The sequence below is a fragment of the Lonchura striata genome, chromosome 1, assembly GCF_046129695.1.
Source record: "Lonchura striata isolate bLonStr1 chromosome 1, bLonStr1.mat, whole genome shotgun sequence".
In the NCBI taxonomy this organism is placed as follows: domain Eukaryota; kingdom Metazoa; phylum Chordata; class Aves; order Passeriformes; family Estrildidae; genus Lonchura; species Lonchura striata.
This window is the reverse complement of record NC_134603.1, coordinates 107,947,223-107,970,050: the sequence shown is the minus strand read 5'-3', so window position 1 is coordinate 107,970,050 and position 22,828 is coordinate 107,947,223. Positions and strand designations below refer to the sequence as shown.

The 22,828-nt window shown below is 35.8% G+C and overlaps 1 protein-coding gene across 28 annotated transcripts in view; it reads left to right on the top strand.

Moving 5' to 3' along the window:
- Positions 1-22,828, top strand: part of CLASP2 (cytoplasmic linker associated protein 2) — a 140,706-nt gene that overhangs the window by 81,743 nt on the left and 36,135 nt on the right. For 11 of the 28 annotated variants that reach the window (XM_031503912.2, XM_021553196.3, XM_031503913.2 and 8 more), the window contains 12 exons: positions 1,047-1,106; positions 2,234-2,311; positions 2,871-3,038; positions 5,646-5,701; positions 6,845-7,015; positions 10,235-10,258; positions 13,040-13,057; positions 14,997-15,098; positions 15,234-15,260; positions 18,125-18,151; positions 20,104-20,274; positions 21,161-21,268. In XM_031503912.2, the coding sequence (XP_031359772.1) occupies positions 1,047-1,106; positions 2,234-2,311; positions 2,871-3,038; positions 5,646-5,701; positions 6,845-7,015; positions 10,235-10,258; positions 13,040-13,057; positions 14,997-15,098; positions 15,234-15,260; positions 18,125-18,151; positions 20,104-20,274; positions 21,161-21,268 (1,010 nt within the window). The remainder of the gene's footprint in view (positions 1-1,046; positions 1,107-2,233; positions 2,312-2,870; positions 3,039-5,645; positions 5,702-6,844; positions 7,016-10,234; positions 10,259-13,039; positions 13,058-14,996; positions 15,099-15,233; positions 15,261-18,124; positions 18,152-20,103; positions 20,275-21,160; positions 21,269-22,828) is intronic. The other 17 variants (XM_031503922.2, XM_077786441.1, XM_031503916.2 and 14 more) reach the window with 7 other exon arrangements.

The window sequence follows — 22,828 nt, the reverse complement described above, 5'->3', positions numbered from 1 at the left end:
TTTGCATCCAAAGCAAGTGTTACCTCAACCCAGATTCTACTGACCTGTCACAGCTTGTGGTTTGACTGCTAAACAATTCACAGGGCTTCAGTGCCTCCACATGCTGTGCCTTTACTGAGGAACATTAGACTCTGGGTGGCTTTGGTACTCAGTTCACAATCCAGTGAGCATTGGTGAAGGCAAAAAGGACAACAAAATACTAGATCAGTTGTAATACTGAAAAGCGTTTCAGGTTTCTTGCCATGCTTTGCTGATGTCCAAAGGATTTGGGCAAAAAAAAAAAAAGCCCAAATGCGTTCCTCCAGAACAGGTCAAAAATGCTGAATAATCAGAAAAAGAGATAGTTTCAGGCTGTCAAGTACACTACATTTGTGAAAACTGTTACCTACACTTCCCTAATCTGTGTCAGTTTGGTTTTTCATCATGATCTAGCTTCAGACATAGTTTTTAAAACTATGCCTATTGCTAATGGCAGTTTGCTAAATTGTCAAGATTCTCAAATTAATAATGAATATAGTTACGTATCTTCATTAGTACAGTGCAAGAAAATCTTTTGCTATTTATATGCAGAGCCCTCTGCTAATGGTCTCATGTTTTCCTTTATGCTACGTAATCAGTAGTGACAGATGGAAGGATGGGAATAGTGTATATGGAAGTATACTGCCATAGAAGTCCTATATTACATCTTTAACATTTATTTTTTATATTAGGATTTTACACTCTTTACTATTTTTTCAACTTCATTAATTTATGTCTGTTATTTTGGGACTAATACAGTTAACATAGGGTATGTAATAACATGACTTGAAGCATATTGTTAATTGAACTGCATCTATTATTTTGAAGTTTAAAATTAGTTATCCTGCATGTTTGCTTAATATACAGAATATTTTAACTTTCCAATAAGGTGACCAGTGCCTTGTTTGTCAGAAAAAGGTACTTTTATTTCATTTATTTCCCTCGGGGGAAAGGTAAAGTTAGTGTTCATTCCACAAGCACATCAGAGAAATGAGTATTTAATTATGACTTTGGTTCTATGTTTTTAGGCGCTCCTTTGAATTTTTAGACCTGTTATTACAAGAGTGGCAAACACATTCACTGGAAAGGTATGGGCCAGTATATGTTTTTCCTTAAAATAAACTACTAATGTATTTTAAGACAGAAATATTGTCATTGAATCCTTTAATTGGATTATGTTGCTCAGTGTTGGCCAACCTTTCTGGCATAGACAGCCTTTCTAGCACAGCAAGTCATGTGGCTCATTCAGGTGCCAGGGGGAAGGAGAGCTGTATGTTCCAGCCTTGGCTTCCTGTGGCCTTCTCTCCTTACCCTCTGCTTCTCCTATCCTGCGTGTGAGCAATGCATATACAGGTAAGCATCTGTCTTTTCTGCTGGCAGAAGGAAATCTGTGTGTTTGCTATGAAATAAGGCAAGTGGGCTTAGGCTGGAGGACTTTCTATGCTAATTAGTAAGGGCACATTGTGGCTTCTCCAGATGGATGGGAAAACAGTACGTGCATCAGTTCTGCAGGATAGTCACTGTGAACACGGGGTAAGAGCAAAGAGACTAAAGGGCATCCAAAAAAGGCTCTGAAGAATTAATCTAGCTCATTCCAGTCACACTGCTGTCCCCACAGGATACTCCTGTGAAAGGGAGTAATGGGGAAATAATTTATGCCAAAGTGTCTAAAAAAACTGACAAAAGTCACCACCTTTCCCCCACCCCCGAAATAACAAGCCTCCCACCCAAAATTTGCCTTGAATTTAAACTTGTTTATCTTTACAAGTTCGTGTTCTGATGGGTACTTTGCTGTTCATTGAACTTGTATTCAGGTGTAGAACTTGTATGCTGAAAGCTTTCACAGCTGAAAGAAAACTTATGGTCTTAATTTTTCCCCTTTTCTTACTATTAATATAACAGTGGAAATAGTTTTTTCATTTCAGGAAGGTAAATGTCTTAAAAAAGGTGTTTCTAAATAACTTTATAAGTGTGATAGGTAGGCGTATGTCAGAAAAGTAGATTAAAATCCTTTTAGACTGAAGGAGTAAGCTGACCTAAACCTTTACGGAAGGTACAGTTATGTCATCAGTGTGCTTAAGTGTTTGTTTACTGCATATTTTGGAAAGAACTGGCATTGCAGCTGTTTTTTATTTGATGAAATGTTAATTAAACTGTAAATCTACTGCTTAGAATTTAGAGTAGCAAAGTAGCATGAAGAATGTCTTTCTTCTAGGCATGCAGCTGTCTTGGTTGAAACAATCAAGAAGGGCATTCATGATGCTGATGCAGAAGCAAGAGTGGAGGCAAGAAAGTGAGTTTTGTTTAATTTTGCTCTGAAAAATTGCATGAGCTAAATGAGTGATAGAAGGCTCTAATCCAAGGTGTGTTGCTCTCCATGGCTGAAGAGGATACAAACAAGTTCGCTTGAAAATTGATGTTTCTGTCCTGAATTGCTACCTAGTTTCTTTTGCAAAGGACGTTCTCAAAGCCGAGTCAGTCAATGCAGTTGTGCAGCATGTGATGATTCCACTGAAGGAAGAGTTAGAATGGTTGATACTGCTGCATAATCATTCTGCTCCCATTAATTAAGTCTCTGAACAACTGCAGCACTTTGACTAGTGAGAAGGCCAGAAAACAATTCATTTTGCTTTCCCCCACAACTGGTAAGTGAATGTGAGACATTCAGAGGATAAATCTAAGTTATTTTGCAAAGATTAATTCAGTCCATGTAGCTGACTTGATGAGCACTGCTTTACATACTCTTAGTTCCTTCCACTCCCATCTGTGCTTCATTCTGTAATCTTTACTTCCTGACTCCACCCTTTAAAGAAAATACTGAGCATTTACATGTGGTTATTCTTTTTTTGCAGGGCTTATCTGGGTCTTAGAAATCACTTTCCTAGTGAAGCTGAGACTCTGTATAATTCTCTGGAACCACCCTATCAAAGAAGCCTTCAGACCTACTTGAAGAATTCTGGCAGTATAGCATCTCTCCCTCAGTCAGATAGGTCATCCTCTAGCTCACAGGAGAGCCTCAAGTAAGGGTCACTTCATTGTTTCTGAGCCAAGAAACAAATGCAGCTTCTCAAGAGCAAAATATTCAGATTCCTGTTGAGAATAGAAAAGCTGCAGTTTTATTTTGTGACTTCTAATTTTTTAAATAAAAATTTCTTCTGTGGTGTTTTGCTATATAACAGTGTTATCCCAGCAAAGTGAAAAGTACAGGCAGTCTTTAACTGCCTGTATTTTAGGATTTTAGAACCCTGTAATCATACATTAATTCCTTAACAGCTGCTTTAAACACCAAAATATCTTCAAGGTTCACATTGATGTCCAGCATTCTGATGTGCTGAATAGATCCAGGAAAGCTATAATGGTATAATTCCTTTTTCATCTATTTTCACTGGCAAGCATGAAAAAGGAACATCAGCAATGAGATTCATTGGAGATTAGTTTGGGGTTTTTTTCCCTGTCTTCACAGTACTGAATATGTTTTAGCAGTATTTCATACCTCTGCCACTTACTTACGTGGTGGGTCTGTGCTGCAGCCAGTGATGTATTAAAATGCATAGACAATCTTGAGCTGAATAAATTAAGGTTTTCTTAGGTACCAATAGTAAAAAAAATCTACTGGCTTTTTAGCAGAAATGTGAAGTAGTAGTAGAAGTAATATGTGGTGATTTTTGCCTTTAAATGCTAGAAAGCTTCCTCAAAGTATTTCAGTATTTTAATATTTTAGATCTTCATTACCAAAACCACAGAGCTTGTGTCCTCACTTATTACTTGAAAGCAAAGACTGTTTCTCACATATTGGAATTTCCTTTTTTTTTTTTTTTGGCTAATGCTTTAAATACTAGAGGTTTACCTTATCTTTCCTACGATACTTGTAATTATAAAAGATTGTTTTAAAAATAATTGTCTGTGATGCAAGCAGTTGCCAGCACTTCATTTTCCACAAATGTTTATTCAAAGATAAATATTCTTGTTTAAATTAATCTGTGTTCCCCCTCTGAAAATAAAAGTGCTGTTAATGAGTTACTGGTAATATACTTTTAAAAACTAAATTACAGGGAAATTGGAATCTTAAAGTACTCTCCAAATCTTCAAATGTTGCTTCCATATTGCAAGATGTGTAAGTGCTACAATACAGAAAGTGAGGGGTAAAATAACAAATGAACAGAAGAGGCGATGATATTGAAAATTATGACATTTTAATTAATTTGTTACTAACTTTGCATTCAGATGGATGTTTGGTACCCAAAATTTTATTTCTGGCTTTTAGTATAGGTGTTGAATTCCCCCTGTATAGGCTAAGTTAGGAAATACGGGTATGATTTCCTAGAAGTCCTCTGTGATTTTTGACCTTCTGAACATCTCATAAAGATAATTAATCAAAAATATTTTTAGAGAAGATGGAGGAATGAGAGAGAAATGTAGTGATTTCTGCCTACCTATGAAACTGCTTACATAAAATGTCAATTGCAATGGATTGTGGCAGTTGTCTAGGATTTCTCTTTGGAGCAAGTTGTAAGGTCAGGAGCTCTACCTCAGCCTCCTCACCTTACTTGAGGTAAAGTACCTTCAAAACACTAGTTAGTCATGTCAGAAAACCAGGTTTATTTAAAACAAGCTGCAAACATATTCTTCTTTGAGGATTTTGGTAATGGTGCTGACCTCTGTATTACTGCTGAGTGCCTGAGCTAATAACTGGGGTAAACACACAGTATGAGGCATCTCTTTTCTCTCTGCTTTTAGGTCTAAAATTAAAGGAATTATTTTTACTAAAGCTGAGACACTGACTCTGCTTAAAATCTGACTTTTGATGAAATACTCAACTATTTAATCAAATACAGACTTTCCCTGTCATGTATTTAACCAATGAATGTGCTAGTATGTTTTCTTTTATCAATCCTTTTAATTTCCCTGGTCTCTCCAGATGCATTTTACCCTTCCAAACCAGGCCAAAGGATGGGTTCACAGTTAAACTTCACTAGACTGGAAGATTGTGTTTCAGTAACTACTTGTTTTTGCAGTGGGAAGGAAATGAAGACAAAACATAGAGAAAAAGACATGGGACTTCTCTCCTTTTATAAGTTATGGGAGCCTGTACATTCCAGCAGGAGAAATGGAGTCTAGCTGTTTGAAAGCATCAGCATTTCCTTTTTTAATTTGTAACTTAATTCTTGAGACATCTGGCACTGGAGGAGGCTTATGAGTTGGACACCTGTTTTTCCTGTTATTGCAGACACTACTTCACATAATGTTTTTCACAAATAAAGCTTTTTGGGTAGTTCCCACTGCTCTTGTTTGATGGCTGATGTATAAGATCAGCCCATGGGTAAAACCTTATACTGACCACCTTAAATGCTTCTGTGACCCAGTTTAGAATACCTGAACTTTGTTAGCAAAGTGTGCCTGTCTGTAGCTGAAGGATTAGTGCTTTGTGATTAGGATGTAATTTTATAAAATATAATGGATAAGATTCTGATTCTGATTTTCTTAACATTTTATATTTAAAGTATTTATCTATAAAATATGCTGAGAAGGTTGAAGGGGAGAAAAGAACAGAATTTTTTTCCCCTCTCTTTTATGTTTGATTTTTTCTCTGATACATGAGACTTACTGAACTTACTGACTTTTTACAGTCGGCCTCTGTCATCTAAATGGTCTGCAGCCAGCCCAGCAAGTCTTGCAGGCAGAGGTAAGGTGGTGGTCATGTGAAGTGCAGTGCTTAGTTATTGGTCTTCATGCTCTTTGAATTAAAAATTCTAAATGCAGCTTAAAAATTGAGTGTATCAGCATTTACCCTGTTTCCAAGATAAATAATGGTATGTGCCACTACAAGTTATACCTGGAGCTCAGATTGCCTCACACTCAATTCATATTTTATGTAGTTTAAGTTATTTCAAGTCTAAGACATAATTTAGTATGAATTGATCATCTCTTCTGGAGTTTTGTCATGGAACAGTCACTCTCAAAGAAACAAAACATTATTCTTTGGTCTGTTCATGGTTAGGCTTATGGCAATTAGAAATTAAAGACTCACTGTCTCTTTCATCTGTTCCCATGTAGCTGTTCTCTTTCTAAATAAATATAGAACAATAGCCAGACAGCATATTTGTAATTCAAAGAGTTCAATTATGTATTTAGTTTTTGGAATTTAATAACTTGTGTCTTTTCCCATAATGTCTTTGTAACTTTTGAGAGTAAATCATTGAGCTGCTTTTTACAAATGGACTGTAATTAAGAATGGATACTGAAACTGATAAGGGGAATCAAGTTTAGAAGACCTAAAGCAGTGGTTAAAATTAAGCGAATAGTTAAAACTCAGTTAATAATAGGAAGCAAATATGAAAATACTAAAGATTAGACCCTAAAACATTTCAAAGTACACATTCGGCTCACTTTAGCTGAAGTGTGGGAATATTATTCTTCCTTCAGTATCTCAAGGAAGGATGTGAATTTTCTTAACATTTGTAAATCATTCAAGAACGTGATAAATCACATGAAGGTTCAGAATTATGTCATTGTGCTAGGGTGGAAACAGACAGATTGCATTAAATAATGCTAAAATTTCATGCTGAATGAAGATAAATACTACTGTTAAACAAACTGTTTCTATGTGCAATTAATGGCAATACCAGCTCTAGTTTGCTTTTTAATCTCAGTAATTCTTGGCTTAATACTAGTTTAACCTTTTTTACATAGTTTTTCGTGCTTTTTTACAGGCATGGTGCAGTAGTAGAATATTTTACCCTCTTAAATATCATTCATTTTATTCAATATCAACTCCTTTCTTTTTTCTTTTTTTTTTTCTTTTTTTTTTTTTCCTCTTTTCCGGCAGTTCCAGGCAGCAGCAAGGGTGTCCCAAGCCCGGGCACCCTGCAGAGGTCTCGCAGTGACATCGACGTGAACGCTGCTGCAGGCGCCAAGGCCCGCCATGCTGCTGGACAGACAGCTGGAGCTGGGCGCCTCTCCGCAGCCGGGCTGCCCCCGGGCTCCTACGCCTCCCTAGGTAAGGGGAGCACCTCCGCGCTGCTCTGAGAGGTCTTTGTGATTTTCTTGATCAAAAAGTTACTGTGCAATACTCCTGTATTTGAAAAGCAGTCGTCGTTGTTAGTAGCACTGGAGTGTGGCAAAAGAGCAGGTGTTCTGAAGTAAGTCAGAAACTTTGCTACCTGCTTTATTTTTCTTGTGCGGGAAGAATGCCAATGCAAAGAATGTGTCCATACTATGCTCTCTGAATTTCTTAATCTAGAATTAAGTGTTGGAAGGAGTTGGTACCTTTACTTAACAGTGGTGATCAGACTTTTTTTGTTTATAAAAGTAACAGGGAAATGAGTGTGAGAGCTCTTGATTTTCCATTTTTCTCAGCTCTTCAGGTATTTTACAAGAATGCTAAAGAGATACCCTGGCAGTAAGAGGTGGCTTCTTAATGAAATAGAGAAGTGTTTTACACAATAACTTATAACATTGAGTTCATAATTTCTTCTTAAGGGTATTGATGGAACTATGTGTATGTTTTGCCTAGCTGACAATCTCCATTGCTATTGGCTGTTTGAGATAGGAAGTGCTGCAAGTGGTAAGAGTGCAGAAAAGTATTTGATAGTGGTAGAGGTGCTAGAACATCCACTTAGTGTCAATGGTAGAGGACTGTGAACGTATTTTTGTTCTAAATTTTTAGCTTATCTGTGCTGTAGGAATAACAGTGGGGAAAGAGAGGTTCAGTATTCAGAAAACTCATTTTTTCTTCTCAGCTTCTGTGCCAGCTAGACCACAAAGGAGAGACATGTTCTAATGTTGATCGCTGTAGGCAATCAGAGGAGACAAACTGTAGTTCTTCTGATTTGCATTATGTTTGCATAGATGTTAGGATACATGTAGGCTGTGGTTGCAAAGGTTTTAATTGTGCTTTTTAAAATCAAAAGTTAAAAGCCATCTGAAATCAGTTGATTCTTTTTGTCATCCAGGCCTGTTTGAAGTGCTGTGAACAACATTGATTTTAGTGCTAAAGAGTGAGCAATCCTGAACTAAAAGGAATACTTGGTACTTGGAATAGCAGATTTGGAGGTGGGCTCCCACTGGTGCCCACAGAGGGGGCAGCAGAACCTGCTGGGTCGCAGGTGGAAACTGACATGAGGCTGCTTGGTGGAGGGGATACACCAGTGGTTCCTCAGGGAAATTATGGATGCCCCATCCTTGACAGTGTTCAACACTAAGCTTGGAGCAGACCATTCCAGTGGAAGGTGTTCCTGTCCATGGTAAGGTGGTTGGAATTTGGTGATCTTCAAGATCCCTTCCAGCTCAAACTGTTCTAAAATTCTGGAACTGTCAGTTCCTCCTAACTTAATGCCTAAAAGCCTGAAATATGTGGGATGATTATTTTCCAAGATCAGAGTATTGCCTGGTGTGTTTTGATGTGCAACAAAACATACTTTGAAAAAAAGTATGAAAAACATACTTTGAAAAAAAGAGAGAGATCCTGCTCTGTTAATGTCTTCTTTATGCTGCTCAAATGAAGGGACTATATTGTCTTAAGACTTTCACAGAAAATTATCTCTGGATTGGAGTATTGGTTTGCTTTATCTGATTAACTTTCAAAGCAATATCTTGATTCATGCCAAGAATTTTGTAAGCAGGGGTTGAGAAGGGCACAGAGGTTTCTAGTGAAGTAAACAGTGGTAGATTTAGCAGGAAAGTAACACAAATAGCTTATTCTCTTAGTAATTTATGGGTTGGATAAGTAGGGATTGGGGGAGAGGAATAATAAGCAATAAACCCTATTCGTTTGCAGGATTTGAGATGCTGGAAAGCTTTACCTTGCTAGTGATTCAGTCACTTGTGGAGAACAGTGTGATGGTCATTTGAAATGGCAAAATAACATAATACTTGCAAAGTACAGTGAAAATCAAATCCTAGTGCAAACAGTGAAAGGGCAGTGGTAGTCAAGGAGACCAAGATTTGTTTGCAGTCACATAAGCACAGTACTGCTTGACTGATCTTGGCTCAGTCTCCTAACAGTTTTTTGACTGTGGTAAGGTAATTTGAAGGATACATACCATGTAGACAGTGTGACCGTTGTTGTGGATAAGCCTCCCAATGCTGTTGACTCTTAGTTTTCAAAAGGTAACCTTTAAATGAATGGAGTGCAAATCCAACCAAGTGCCATGTTTCAGAAAATGAGCTGATTTATAAAGTTCATTCTTCTGTTCATTTTAAGGGATTTATTTACAGTAACCCAAATATGGAAATTTAAATGACAGAAGTTAATGCTGACAATGGTCTGAAAAGGCCTAAGCAATGTAACTTCATTTCTGTAGTGCTTTCCACCTCCTTTAGATGTTGCAGTCAATACCAAAATAAATTGACATTGTGTCCTAGAGCTTGAATTTATTTTCAGCCTGGCTTGCAGAGAAACATCCACCTTTTGCTTACCTAGCTACCAAATTTAAAACCTCGGAAGACCAGAAGCTTATAAGCATAGTAATCCCTAATTGTGTTCACCCATCTCTTCCGTTTTCATTATTAATACAAGAAATCTTGCTTATTTATGATTTATTAAAAGACTATGCTAGAAGTAGGAGGATACTCTCTAGTTATTTTCAAGGTTGACCATCTTTGACATTCTTAAGTATTAATTTCCTTGTTGAGGAGACTTGAGCTGTAATTATATATGTCTTGTGCTAAATATTTTAATTTTGATTGTTACTGTCAGATTATTTATGCACTACCTTCCAGCTGAACTGGTAAATATTTAATACTTTTAAAACAGAGTGAAACTTTCTCTCATTTATCCTCTGTCTTAATTATGTTCTTTTGTTCCCTGCTGTCCCTTACCCCAGGTGGAGCTTCATGCTCAGAAGCAAATTTCATAAGAACTATAAATATGTGGTTCAGTAATTATATAAATATGTACAGATGTTTCAGTAACTGTTTACACCAAGAATGAAACCATTTATAAATGTTTTACTTTAAGGGTTTTCTCAGATTTGGGAAATACAAAATCAATATCCCTTTGCAGGGTACTTGTACTCTGTTTTGTAATTTTGTACCTTGCACTGAGCAAAACCAATTTTGCTTAAGGTAGCTTATACATGCATTAATTAGATAAACATGTCTGCTGTATTTAATATTAATGTATTTTCCTCAATTAATGTTTTATGACTCTGCTGTGAACACCTTTATTCTAACACACTAAGTTTTCCATGTTTCTTTGCCTGCTTTTTCAACAAAGAGGATACTTCTGACAAGATGGATGGTAAGAAATTATTTAGTCTGTCCTCTAATTCTGTTAGATATCTAATAAAGTGTCTTTTATGTAAAAGTATTGATGTTTAATATATTTGTCTGTTCATTAACAAATTACTATGCTGTTTCCATTAACTCCTGTGTAATCTTGACGTCCTATGTGTTATTGCTGTATTTGTCAATTTTGTGAATGTATCAGCAACAGAAACGTTATCAGAAATCTGGCATTACCCCTCTTTTTTAAAAGAACGCTCTGTTAATTACAGAGCAGTTTTGTAATCATTGCGTACTGATTTTAACTAGTTAAATATTTGCTTTTGAAATCTAGTTGCATTTGATTCCATAGTTTTACATGTCAATTTTTTTTGACATAGCAGAACAGCAGTGGGAGAGCAGAACATGCTTGACCACTTAAGTATGAAGAAAAGCAAAAACAAAATCTCCTCTATCAAACTCTAGGCTTGCTACATAATTTTAAGTGCCTGTAAATTCTGTAGTAAAATGTAATTCTATTAAAGAATCATCTGTGAGGAAGCCCTACATGTTAAAATAGCTTATCAAGTATTCCACCTAAGTTTTAGCTCTTGCTTTTTCTTAATTCACTCTGTTACAAATACATGGAGGGACTGCAAAGCAGTTGAGCATCAAGCTTCTCATAGCAATTGTTCATTTCAGGTGTGTGCAAATAATGCTTCACATATAATAAGTGACAGTTTCAGCCTGCTGCTTGGTGATTGTAGTTCTAATTTATTGCTTGGGGGCACTTAACAAGCACTTAACAAGTTTGCTGCTTACTTAATATTTTGTGTCACGTATTTATTAACTGTGCATGTTTGGAAGAATTAGTAGCTTACTGGAAGCAAATGTATCTCATAGAAATTAAAAGACTAAGGAGGTAGGTTTCTAAACCAGAATCATGAATAATTTCAAAACACAGATGCCTCTTGAAAGAATTGGAGCTGGTTTTGAGCACTGAAGATGTCAAGACTAGTTTAATAAAATGAGGAGTGTTTTATAGGCTAGTAGATAGTATTGCTTATTTCCACATTACATTTCCTTATGCTACATGTAGTAGGCTTTATTTATAGCCATTTGTTTATAGCTGTTATTTATAGCAAATCTTGAGCTTTGGACATTGTCACCAGAAATAAAGGTTCTTAGGGCCATGTAGGCTTTTTCTTTTGTTCTGTTGAGAAGTCACAACTAATGATACGTTGCACATTTCTGTTTAAAACAGCAAGGGAAGTGCTATACAATTGATCAGAATAACAAGGTGGAGTTTTGTTCTAGAAGTTGTTTCTAGATATGATCTGCAAGATAGGATGAAAACAGTTTAGCTGTCCAGCTGTAGTTTAGCTGATACAGCTGTTCTGATCGAACCACCACCAGGATGAACTAATAATTTTTCCTTTGCTCACTAACCTCATCCACATATTTTTTATCTATTCTTTTGTTAGCACCTTATGATATTCCATTTTTGATTACTGTAGGTGAACAAATTCCATAAAACTGATCGCATAAAAGTGACTAGTACTCTGCTATTTAGCTTTTGGAGCTGCCAGTGAGCCATTCAGACCAGGTGGTAGCACAAGGCTGAGAGGAATGAGAAACAGAACTACCCCTTTTAGGAGCTTTTAGGAGACTGTTAGGCTGTCTTAGGTATTGCATAGAATCTGCCTTCCAAGATCCATCTCTGCAAGACTGTTGGATTTGGAAAGGTAGCTCAAGGGTTTGGGTGGGGGGAGGTAGTTTTTTGTTTGGTTTTGAGTTTTTGCAAACTGGCAAATTTGATCTGAAAAGCTTCAAGGCACTCCACACATATTACTGTAACTGATTTTTATGAAGAAGCATTGAAATATAAACTGAACTAGTTTTTTTAGAGGGAGTTTTTAAAAATAGTTCCAAGAAGATACTGTAACATGAGAAAATTTTCCCAGCAAATCCAAGTTCAGGGTAGCCAAAGACACTAAGAGATGTTTTCATCATTGTAGTTCTCTTGCAAGGCAGAAATGGTAGAGGGTAAAAATAAAAATGGAAGTACCCTTTGATTTTTTTTTTTAGGGGCATTTAACATTTTTATCATTACTAGTATGCATTTTATTCTGTAATAAGATCTCTTTCAGAGGAACTCAGAGGAAGGACTGCTGATGAGGCAGGGTTCCATCAGTTCCTAGATATTGATGGGAGAAAGGCTTGTCTGACTCATGTTATCAAAAATCAAGCCTTGTTAAGTTCAGCATACTTGTCCAAGTGTGATCTGATTTCAGCAAGCTCATATTCCTTCCGTGTCTCTAAGCAAGACTTGATCTTGTGCATGTATATCTTCAGAGGAATCACAGGCTTAATTCAGAGAAATCCTCCTTGCTGGCAGTTCCTATCAAATTATCACTATCCAGTGTGGGAAACACTGTCTCATTGTTTTTCTCTGAGGTTATGTATAACAGTATGTGTCATATTTTCAGAAGAGCTTGCATTACAGTATTTTTAATGTCTATTTTGATCTGTGTATGTAAATTTTTGACTGATCTCATAGCTGTAATTTTCTTCTGTTGAACATTTTGTGGTTTGAAAGGCAGTGATGTGCATTTTGTTCTTGTAAATTGCTCTCAGTGTAGCATGGATATTTTCCTGTTTATTTTCCTTCAGTTCAGTTATGAAGTTGCAACATAAAAGCTTTAGCTCTCTTGACTTGATAAAATTTGTCAAGATTCCAAATATTAATCTCAAAAAGAAATTTGAAAGACACAGTATTGTTTGGAATATCATGTATTTTATTATTTTTTCTGTTTAGGAACAGCTTCTGAAGATGGTAAGAAACTGCTTTGTTAGACTAGCTAATATTTTCAGCTTCATGTTTTCATTGATACAAATGAAGCTTTAAAAGTAGAACTTGGTGTTTCTCGGGCTTTGTGGAGGTTCATAACAGATATGGGCTTATGGGCTAAGAGCTTATGCATCTAATACTTCGTTGTCATGTACTATTTTTAAAATTCTTTTGCTTTTATTTTAATTCTTAATTGCTCATCTGCAGTCTGAAGTACCATTGCTTAACACTTCTACTGTGAAAATACAGGGGCTTTATTATTTTCCGTTCATTTTTTAGAGCAAATCTTGTCACAGAATATTTCATCAAATATGTTCATGCTCCGGGAAGCAGGTGCTACTATTACTCATCTCTGTGAGACTTGGAAGCTAATTTTTGATCTGTTATTAACATATAAACCTGCCATTAGTGAATGGAGGTAGAGACTCCAAATGAATTCATTTAACTCACAGACACAAACTGGTTTATTTTACATTGATAAAACTGAAACAGGTTGCAGGTGATACTTTAATGTAGTATTGAAATAGTGGCACTCTGTATTCCTAGGTTTTGGGCCAAAGTCAGAATGCAGTTACATGCCTTGCGGTCTCAGCTCTCAACTGCCATTGCACGGGGATAACTAGTAGAGTTTGGGCTAGTTAATCTACCCATTCTTGCTAATCCTATTGTTTTCTAATAGTTTAGTGAATAACCTCCTTTATCCTGATCTCTTCTTGGAGACTCTAATCTATGGCTATTCCCCCTACTTGGATGAATAATATTAATTTGGTTTATCTCCAGATCCTGCTGTAGAAAGCCTAAAGAGGCTAGAACTAAATAACAGTCTGTGTACCTAATTCTTTTAGGGCAAATATTGACTCAGCATGTTTAGAAAATATTTTAATTATGCTGTGTTCAAAATCGTTCAGTTTGTTGAGCTAGATCCACCGTAGATCCTACCTATATAGACTTTCTGGGGTTTGTTCTTGCAACTTAGAAGAATTATGGTTAGCATGAGTTTGGTTTCAATTTCATTTTTCTGTTGTTTGAGAGGTTCCCTTCAGAAATGTAATATACAACACCACTTTTCTTTTATGAATGATCTTTCAGTTAGCTATAATTCAGACAGCTGGGGTGTTCCTTTCTTTTGTAATTTCTTTGTATATGCTGGATGTTACAAGGAACATGGCTAGAAATGCAGAAAGGTTTGACCAAACCCAAGAGAATTTGCCATTTGGTGTTCTAGAGAAAAGTTCATCTCATGTTTTATTTGTAGGTACTTGGTTTAATTTGCCTCTTGCTTGGCTTTTCTATCTGTTGAGGAGAGTAGTATTTCTTTATATCATGTTATCATGAAAAGTACTTAAATGTATTTAGTATTGGCAAAATGCTCTGTAAGGTTTGGGAAACTCTGTAGAAGCCTGTATGACCAGGGGCAGGAAAACAGTAGAATCTTCAGTAATAAAAAAGCTAGTATTTAGATTTCTAAAAAGAGGAGTGAAGTTAGGAAGAAAGCTCAGAATCCTATTCCGTAGTTTTATGACAGCAAAAGTAGAATTACAAGCTTAAGTAATCATGAGAAGACTGTACCTGATACAGCAACATTAGTGTTTGCATTGAGTAAACTTCCCCTTTTTTTTAATGTAATAAATATATATACATTGGAAGAAAGAACTAGCTAGCCAGTCCAGGGTGTTGAAGGTGTAATGTGCAAATTGTTTGCTGAAACATGTAGTATCAGAGGAGAAGTATCTTGCTTCCTCAGCTATTAAATTCCTCAAGGTGTTCAAATTTCTACTAATTATCCCAAGCGAATTGTCACCAGTTGAGTTACATTGTGCTTCTTTTATATGCAGAAACTTTAAAAAATATTAGTAAATACTACTGATGGTCTGCTTCCTACTTGACTGTGAAAAATAGATTTAATGCCATTTGTCTTTTCTAGGCCGTATACGATCAAAGCTCTCAACGCCTTCTGTTGGTATTGGAAGTTCTAAAACAGATTCCAGAGGACGGAGTCGAACCAAAGTGGTGTCACAATCTCAGCGTATGTACTTCTGTTTATCAGTTATACCTGATAAAGAGGCCAAATGCTTAAGCATATATTCATTGACCAATGGCTACAGTCAAAGTTAATATTTTTTAAAAAAGCTACATACTGAGTTGTTGTTCTGTGCCTTAGGTTCATCATCGCCAGACCAAAATGAAGGTATTTTTTTCAGTGTTTTGGGTCAGTGGTATTTGCATGCTTTTCTGATTCATGTTGTTTTTTCTCTGGACAAAATACTAGGTTAGGTCTTAGTTTGCCAATTAAATTAGATAATGTAGCTGGAAGTGAAATCTATCCTTAAATTCTGTTTTCAATTATAACTTCTCAACATTCTTTTTCCCCCTTTTCTGACTTCCCCAGTATGAAAGGCCAGTAAATATGGACTAGTAATAGAGAAGAATGTCGTAGGCTGACTGGTGTCCTCATTGTTACTAGAGACCTCATTTTCCATTTTTAAAAAAGTCTTCTTCTAGCCAGAAATACTAATTTTCACTTGAAGCTAGGCACTGCTGTAGCATTTGGATATAAACTCCTTTATCTTATATTACATCTCTTGCCTTTACTTAATTCTTCTATGAAGGAAAAATAGTAACCCCTCACTTTATAATCAGTTACTGAACTGGTATTGAGTCAAGGGGTTAAAACAAGCAGTTTAATGTGTGTCAGCTAATCCACAGTAATTTTTTTTGTGTGTTTAGTAGCCAAAGTTGATCTAGCCAAGCACTCAGTCATTAATTAAAAAGACCTGATTACCTCATACTCTTGGCACTGGCTGACCTACAGCAATTTGTCCACACATCTAATGTCTCCAACAGACATTTTCTGACTAAGCTCTGTAGCATTGTCAGATTCTTGTCTTTGTCTAATTAAGTGAAATGCAACTAAATCAATGAAAAGAAGACAAATGCATAATAAAATTTAAAATAACTTCCCACTTGTATAAATTGTCATATCTCATGTTCTAAACCAGTAAATTTTACCAGCTTTAAAATTTTCAATACAGTTCTTTTTCTATCACTAACCATATCCACTTTCTTTAATAAAACCCCTTAATAATGTGTTTAATGGCAGGAGCATTTGTCTTCATAGCAGTGACTGCATCCATTGTAAATAGAATTATTTTAGAAGTTAAAAAAGCAGATAGTAGCTGTTTTTTTCCTGGTAGAGTACTTGCCATTCAGTTTTACATAACCTGATCTGGTGTTTGCAGGTTTTCTGAACTAAAGCTTTCAAACAATGTGAACAGATAAATGTAGCATACTAAAATTTAGTAGAAGTTCCTTTAAGGGCTTAGACAATGCTCTAATCCCAGGAGTGTTTGTGAAATGAAAGCCTGAACGTGAGTAGTTACTGGCTGGGACAAAAACTTGTTTTACAGATTGCTGCACTGTACCATAAGCAAAGAATATGTGAATAATTTAAGAGGGAGGGAAGGTAAAGTTCCTTCCAATCCCTTTTTCTCTTCTATGAAAATGTATAAGCAGTGTCTGTAACAATTTTTTCATTAGTATTAGGAAAGTTTGGAATTAAGTTTTTTGAAAATACTTTTGTACTTTGAATAGTTTTGGTACATTCTTTAAAAGTGACGAAGTTTGATAAATGTCTGGGGGAGGGGGTAAATTATAGGTAGCAATATAATGCTTTAGTGATGATCATTGTCATATAACATTAAATGACTGTATATCCAGAGAAGCATAATTAAGCCTTTCCAGATTTTTCCTAATAATGACAGGGATTTTTAAAAAATGTGTACACAGTATTAATGTCCAAAGAGGTAAATTGATATTGAGATAACTAGATCTGGCTACGTGTGATGATGTGTGAAAATTAAATGCATGAATGCATCTTTACAGCCTTTTATTAGTACTTCTGTTCAGAACCGATTGCTTCAAATAGCTCATTACAATCTGTCAGTGGGGGAGAACAAGAATTCTGAGATGTTTTAAGGCACATTAAAAGGGCAAATACAAATGGACAGGCAAAGGAGAATTCTCAGGCACTGTATGCCAGCTATTTGAGTGATGCTTCTTTATGTGACTGAAAATTTTCACAGCATTGTGTGAAGGTGATGCTTAATGTTTCCCTACAGGGGATTGTTTTAGTTCCCCAGCTTATATAATGTGAGAATAGCTTCATATTAGATTTAAGCTGTTTTTTTTTTTAAACCACTCTAGCACAGATGCTTTTGTTAATTTTTGGGTTACAGCTATCTTTTGTTCAAAAATCATTTTATGAAAGACTTGCAAATTTGAAAGCTTTTACAAAAAAGATTTTTTAGTATTTTAAAAGCCCTTTAATCTTCTATCTTTAAATTAACATAAAATAAATGCTTCATTATTTTATTCTTATCTATGGAAAAAAATGGTTGCATTTTTTTCCTCTTCTTTCCTGTTTGGTTGTTGGGTAATTTGACAGGGTCTGCTAAAATTGTATTACAGTCAACATTCAAAGAATTTCTGAATGGAAACAAATTCTTTCTTTTATACTCAAGATTACTTTTAAAGAGGAAAACGAAAAATTCTATGCAAGTCTTTTCAGTTATGCCATTGTGAATTTGGTTTTTTTGTTTTGGTCATCCACCACACCTGCAGCTCAGTTCCTTTACTGTTGTGTCTCAAAAAACAAAGTTTTGATCTTGTGTGTAATTTTTGTTCAGCTGTTGAACTTACTGAGCCTTTTGGCAATGTAATATTCTTTTCAAGTAATATCCAGGCTGCAGTTTCATGCTTAATTGAAATTTAATTCTTCAGTGTTGAGTTGTTGATTAGAAAGCTGAAGAATTGTAATTTGCTTGTGCAGCTTTGCTTCATCTGCTTTGTACATAGCATTTGAGTTTAATTCTTCAATTGTGGAAGCTACTTAATAGCACTGCTTTAGCATAACCCCCTTGTGGCTTTTTTTCCTGTGTGAAATGACTAAAGCTTTCTTATTTCCATTTGCCATTCATTTTTTAATCTGCTCTGCTCCCTCCCTCTTCATGGATTATAAATCCCTACCCTAATCCTGCCTTTACACTTGTTCAGGATCACAGTCTGCTAACCCCATTGGTGGTAAGAGTCTACAGAATTTGTGTACACATCATTGTTTGATCACCTGTTTGACATACCTCACTTAAGGACCCTATTCAGCAGAAATTCTGGCTGGCTTTTTTCCATATGCTGCATGTAATTTAATTGAGTGCAGACCTTATGTAGAAAGCAGGAGAGATGGCAAGGGTTTGTAATTTTGGAGTAGTGTCTTTGTAATCTTTCATTCATCATTCAGCTCACTTAGATTTGCTGGTAGTGGTGATACTGAGGAGTATGCCAGTGCTCCAGTGCTGTTACTAACATAGTATTTTCAGGCTATGTAGATTAATTCAGTCAGTTTATGCTGCAGTGGTCCACTTTGCAGGTCAGACTATAGAAAGATTAAATAAATTATTAGAACAAGAAGTTGCATTTCTTCTGAATATTCTGAGAAGACTAAGTTTTTTTAGATTTCTGACCTATTGAAGAAAATGTACAAGTCTGCAGCATAGTGAAACCTTCAGCAATATTTTTACTGTTTCAAAGAGATACAAAACAGGAAGAAAGCATACTAATATCAGATCTAAGTTGAAATACCCTTATGTGAAGAAACTGTCAAAACCTTAATTTTGTGCATAACAGCAGTTTTATAGGTTTGCTTATTTTTCTGTTGCTATAGAAGTTGTGCTTGTTTTTTTCGAGGCTGCATAATACTTTATTTATTATTTCTGCTGAATAGGCCCACAGTTTGGAAAAGGGATTTTGCTAAATAATCATTTCAACTTTGAATTCAAACAATGAATCTGAAAGCATATGCATGGTACATTTTTTTAGATTTCTTCTTTCATTTAACATATGTTTTATTTTGTTTGGGATTTTGTTTCTTTTCCCATATAGTCAAGCTTTAGTCAACTTGTATCTTTTTTTCAACATGGCTCATAAGAAGTAACCCATGAAATTCACTTGAAAAGTTGCATGTTGTCTGTAAATCTGATAGCATCACTGTGGTCATACAGTTACCTGATTGTATTTTAAAGATTATGGAAAGGTACAAATCTGTGTGTAGTCTTCGATTGAAATTCTGTTTTGTTTTTTATTTGGTCATATTTCTTGAATTGTACAACTGAAAATAATATAATAATATCAGCTTGTGACAGAAATTAGTTACAGTTAGGGAAGAATGAGTTCTTTTTTAAGAATGTAGAACTTAAATATTCTGTAACTGAAATATCAAAATTAAAGATAAGTGACCACGGTTTCTGGTAGTGATACTGTACCTTGAACACCTGTAGTACTTTGTACTATACAGTTTTAATTAACATAAATTTAAGACACTTAAATATATCCTAGTCAATTTTTTTGCTTGTTTAAAACTAATTGAAGATTTTCTGTAATCTGTTGGGTAACATCCACAGAAATGTACATGAATGCTCTGTCTTCTGTCACATTTTATTTAATGTCAGAATAGTCCTTGAAGACCCTATGCATTTAAAAGCAAGGGAGAAAATTTCAAATGTTAGGAAAATCACATTAATTAATTTTAACGTTGGTTGCAATGGAAGAGCTGGGATCATTATGAAATCCTAGTTAAAAATTTCTCCCTTCAGCTTTCTGACAGGTTTGTTTGTTTGCTTTTCTTTATTAATAGAAAATGTGGTTAGTGAGACCACATAGCTTAAAAAAATAAAGGAGCACATTAATTTTAGGGACCGTGGAACTCTTGACAAAATCCAGAAATAATAATTTTGGGTTTTTGAGCTTACGTAGTGCTAAATACCATGTCAAGTGCTTCCTTGCATTGATAATTTTAACTACCTTGTATGCAGTACAAGAACGTGGACCAAGGCATTCTATTTCATGTTTTTACCTTGTAAGTTTTTCCTGATCATTTCAGTCTGCCACCACCTTCCTACTAACTCCAGGTATTATTTTCTTTTTAACCATGATTGTTTGTCCACTGTGCTGTTGCTAATATTTATTTATTCTATCTTCAGCTGGCAGTAGATCTGGGTCTCCTGGAAGAGTTTTGACAACAACCACACTTTCCACTATGAACACAGGAGTTCAGAGAGTGTTGGTGAATCCTGCATCTGCACAAAAACGGAGCAAAATCCCACGAAGTCAGGGATGCAGTAGAGAAGCTAGTCCTTCTAGGTTGTCTGTAGGTAAGAGTCGTTTTTGGTTTCTTTATAGCCCTTCTACTTTAAGTGCTGGTTATCTACAGCTGCTATTTAGTTATAGGTGGATGGAAAAAATAGATTACATCCTAGAACGTAGCTGTTTTGTGAGATTAGATTTTGATACACAAGACAGTTTTAAACTGAAGCCAAAATTTGAGGGTTTTCTTGTCAAAATGTTGTAGTTGTTCTTTTCCTCACCTCTCTTTCTTCCTTCTCTTTTTTTCACTTCACGCCCAAAATACCCATATCCTTTCAATGAATGTGTGTTACCATTTTGAAAGCATGTTCTTCATTACTTCATGTCTTCCATGTATGTGTGTGCACATGTGTAAATGCTACAATGCTAAAATGAAGGTTACATGTCTTCAGCCTCACAGTATAATTTGATTACACTTTATTGCAAACAATGTTATTGGAAAACATCTGTTGATTTGAATGGTATTGATGCTGTTCTTCCTTTGTATTTCTGATTTTTATCTTAGCCACATAATTTTATTTTCCTTCTTCATTAAGCTCTGGGATTTTTCATTGGTGCTGCTGTTGATTAACTTGGTCTTGAGCACAAATTCTGAATCATTACTCAATGTTGCTTGTTTTTTCTCCATCCTTTCCAAAGGATCTTTCAACCATTCTGTAAAGTTGGTAAATTCCATTTTAAGCTGTGGAAAAAAAAATTTCACTTAGACTAATCCAGCACAATCAAGAAAATCTGTAAAGAGGGTTATGACTTAAAACGCGACATAATCATCAATGTCTTTTCTTAGAAATGCGTCTTTGATCTTACTGCGCAACAGAATTGCATTAAAACTGCAACTTTTCTTATGTCTTCTCCCTTTGTGCCGCTGTTTGTCTGCACCCTGAATCATACTAGCGCGAGGCAGCCGCATTCCTCGTCCTAGTGTGAGTCAGGGCTGCAGCAGGGAGGCCAGCCGTGAAAGTAGCAGGGACACGAGCCCTGTCCGCTCTTTCCCGCCCCTCGGTAAGTACTCGGAGCCTTGTCGTGCATGGCTGTCCCTGCCCTTCCTTCCGTGCGCCTAACGAATCCGTGCCTCCTTCATTTAGCTTGTAGCTGGCCACCGTGTTCTCCCTTCCTTTGGCTCTCCCCTCACTTACCTGATGGAGGATTGACCAGTGTGTGAATGGGCTGCACACAGGAAAAACACAGGCTTTGCTAGGCTTAGTCTGAAGTGCTGAGTCTAGAAAGGTGTATGATGCGTAGTGTCTAGATGCCACCTTGAAAAGGTGCTCCTGCTTTTTGATATTTTTTTGAAATCATGTGTTTCTCTTTCCATTGCAGCACTCATTGCTTGGGTACTTGAGTGCAGGTACCTACCTAGTCAATGGATTATTTTAGTGTGTAAGGAGATAATACACTTTATTATGTCCCCTTAGCTATATGGTCAACAGCTCATTGGTCTGACAGAAATGGCAAGGTTTTGCAATATTATCAGTCTGTTTCTGAAATGTCAATGAGGCATAAGGATATTAGTTTATAATTACCATAGCATATTGGTTAAGGATTAAGGAAGCTTTTCATCTTTACTTATCTTTGTCAAGATTCCAACAAAGTTGATAGTAAACTTTGCTTAAAGTGCTTTTACATATTGGGTTTGTGGATTAGGGTTTTTGTTTTGCTTGTTTGGTAATACTAAACTCTCCATGCAATTGAATCTGAAACAGATTCTTTATGGTGTTACCTTTGTCTGAAGTAGTATTCAGTATGTATCCTTATTTGCTTTGTCCAGCGTAGCATATGGTTAAGTTCTTCATAATACTAGCTGTTAAACATAGTCTGAAAATAGTAAATCTCTGGTTTCTATCTCAAATTGATGCACCCTATTGTACTTCTAATTAGCAGTGGACATATGTTTTGGTCTGTTAGGGCTTCCTGCCAGCCATGGTTTTATTGGAGAGTACAGATTAATTGAATGAAAGCTGTTTCAGTAACTAATGCTAGTTTGCCCAGGTGCTGATTAATTGGGAAATGATACTAAAAGTAGGTGTTAATATAGGATCTGTTAGGAAACCTGTATCTTTTTTTTTTCAAACATAGCTAGGAGATTGTGTTGAAGCAGACATGTACCTTCCATTCTTTCAAAAATGGTATTTTGCAGAACTCTTTGTGCTTTTGCTGCATTACAGCTTGAATTGAATTATATGCATCTAGGATCAGATTTATGTTTTTTAATTGGTCGTATGCTTGCTATCTTAAGAAGTCTTTATCAGGCAATACCATGAGATGTGTTGCTGGGATAGATGCCACTGGAGGTTTTATTCTTATTTATGTAGTTCAATTTTATAATTCAGATATCAAAACAGGTACCTATATTAGTGAAATAGGTGGAATTGTCTGGTAGCACAGAGAATGCAAAGTAACATGTATAGGAATCCAGAATGGATTTAAAAGGAAAAAAAAGGAAATTATACTGAGAATAAATAAAGATTCCATTTAGTATTGCTTTTTATTTGGATTATTTAAAATGTCATTCAGTGTTATGTTGGTACAAGTGAAAGATGAAATAAGGCAAATTCAGCTTGT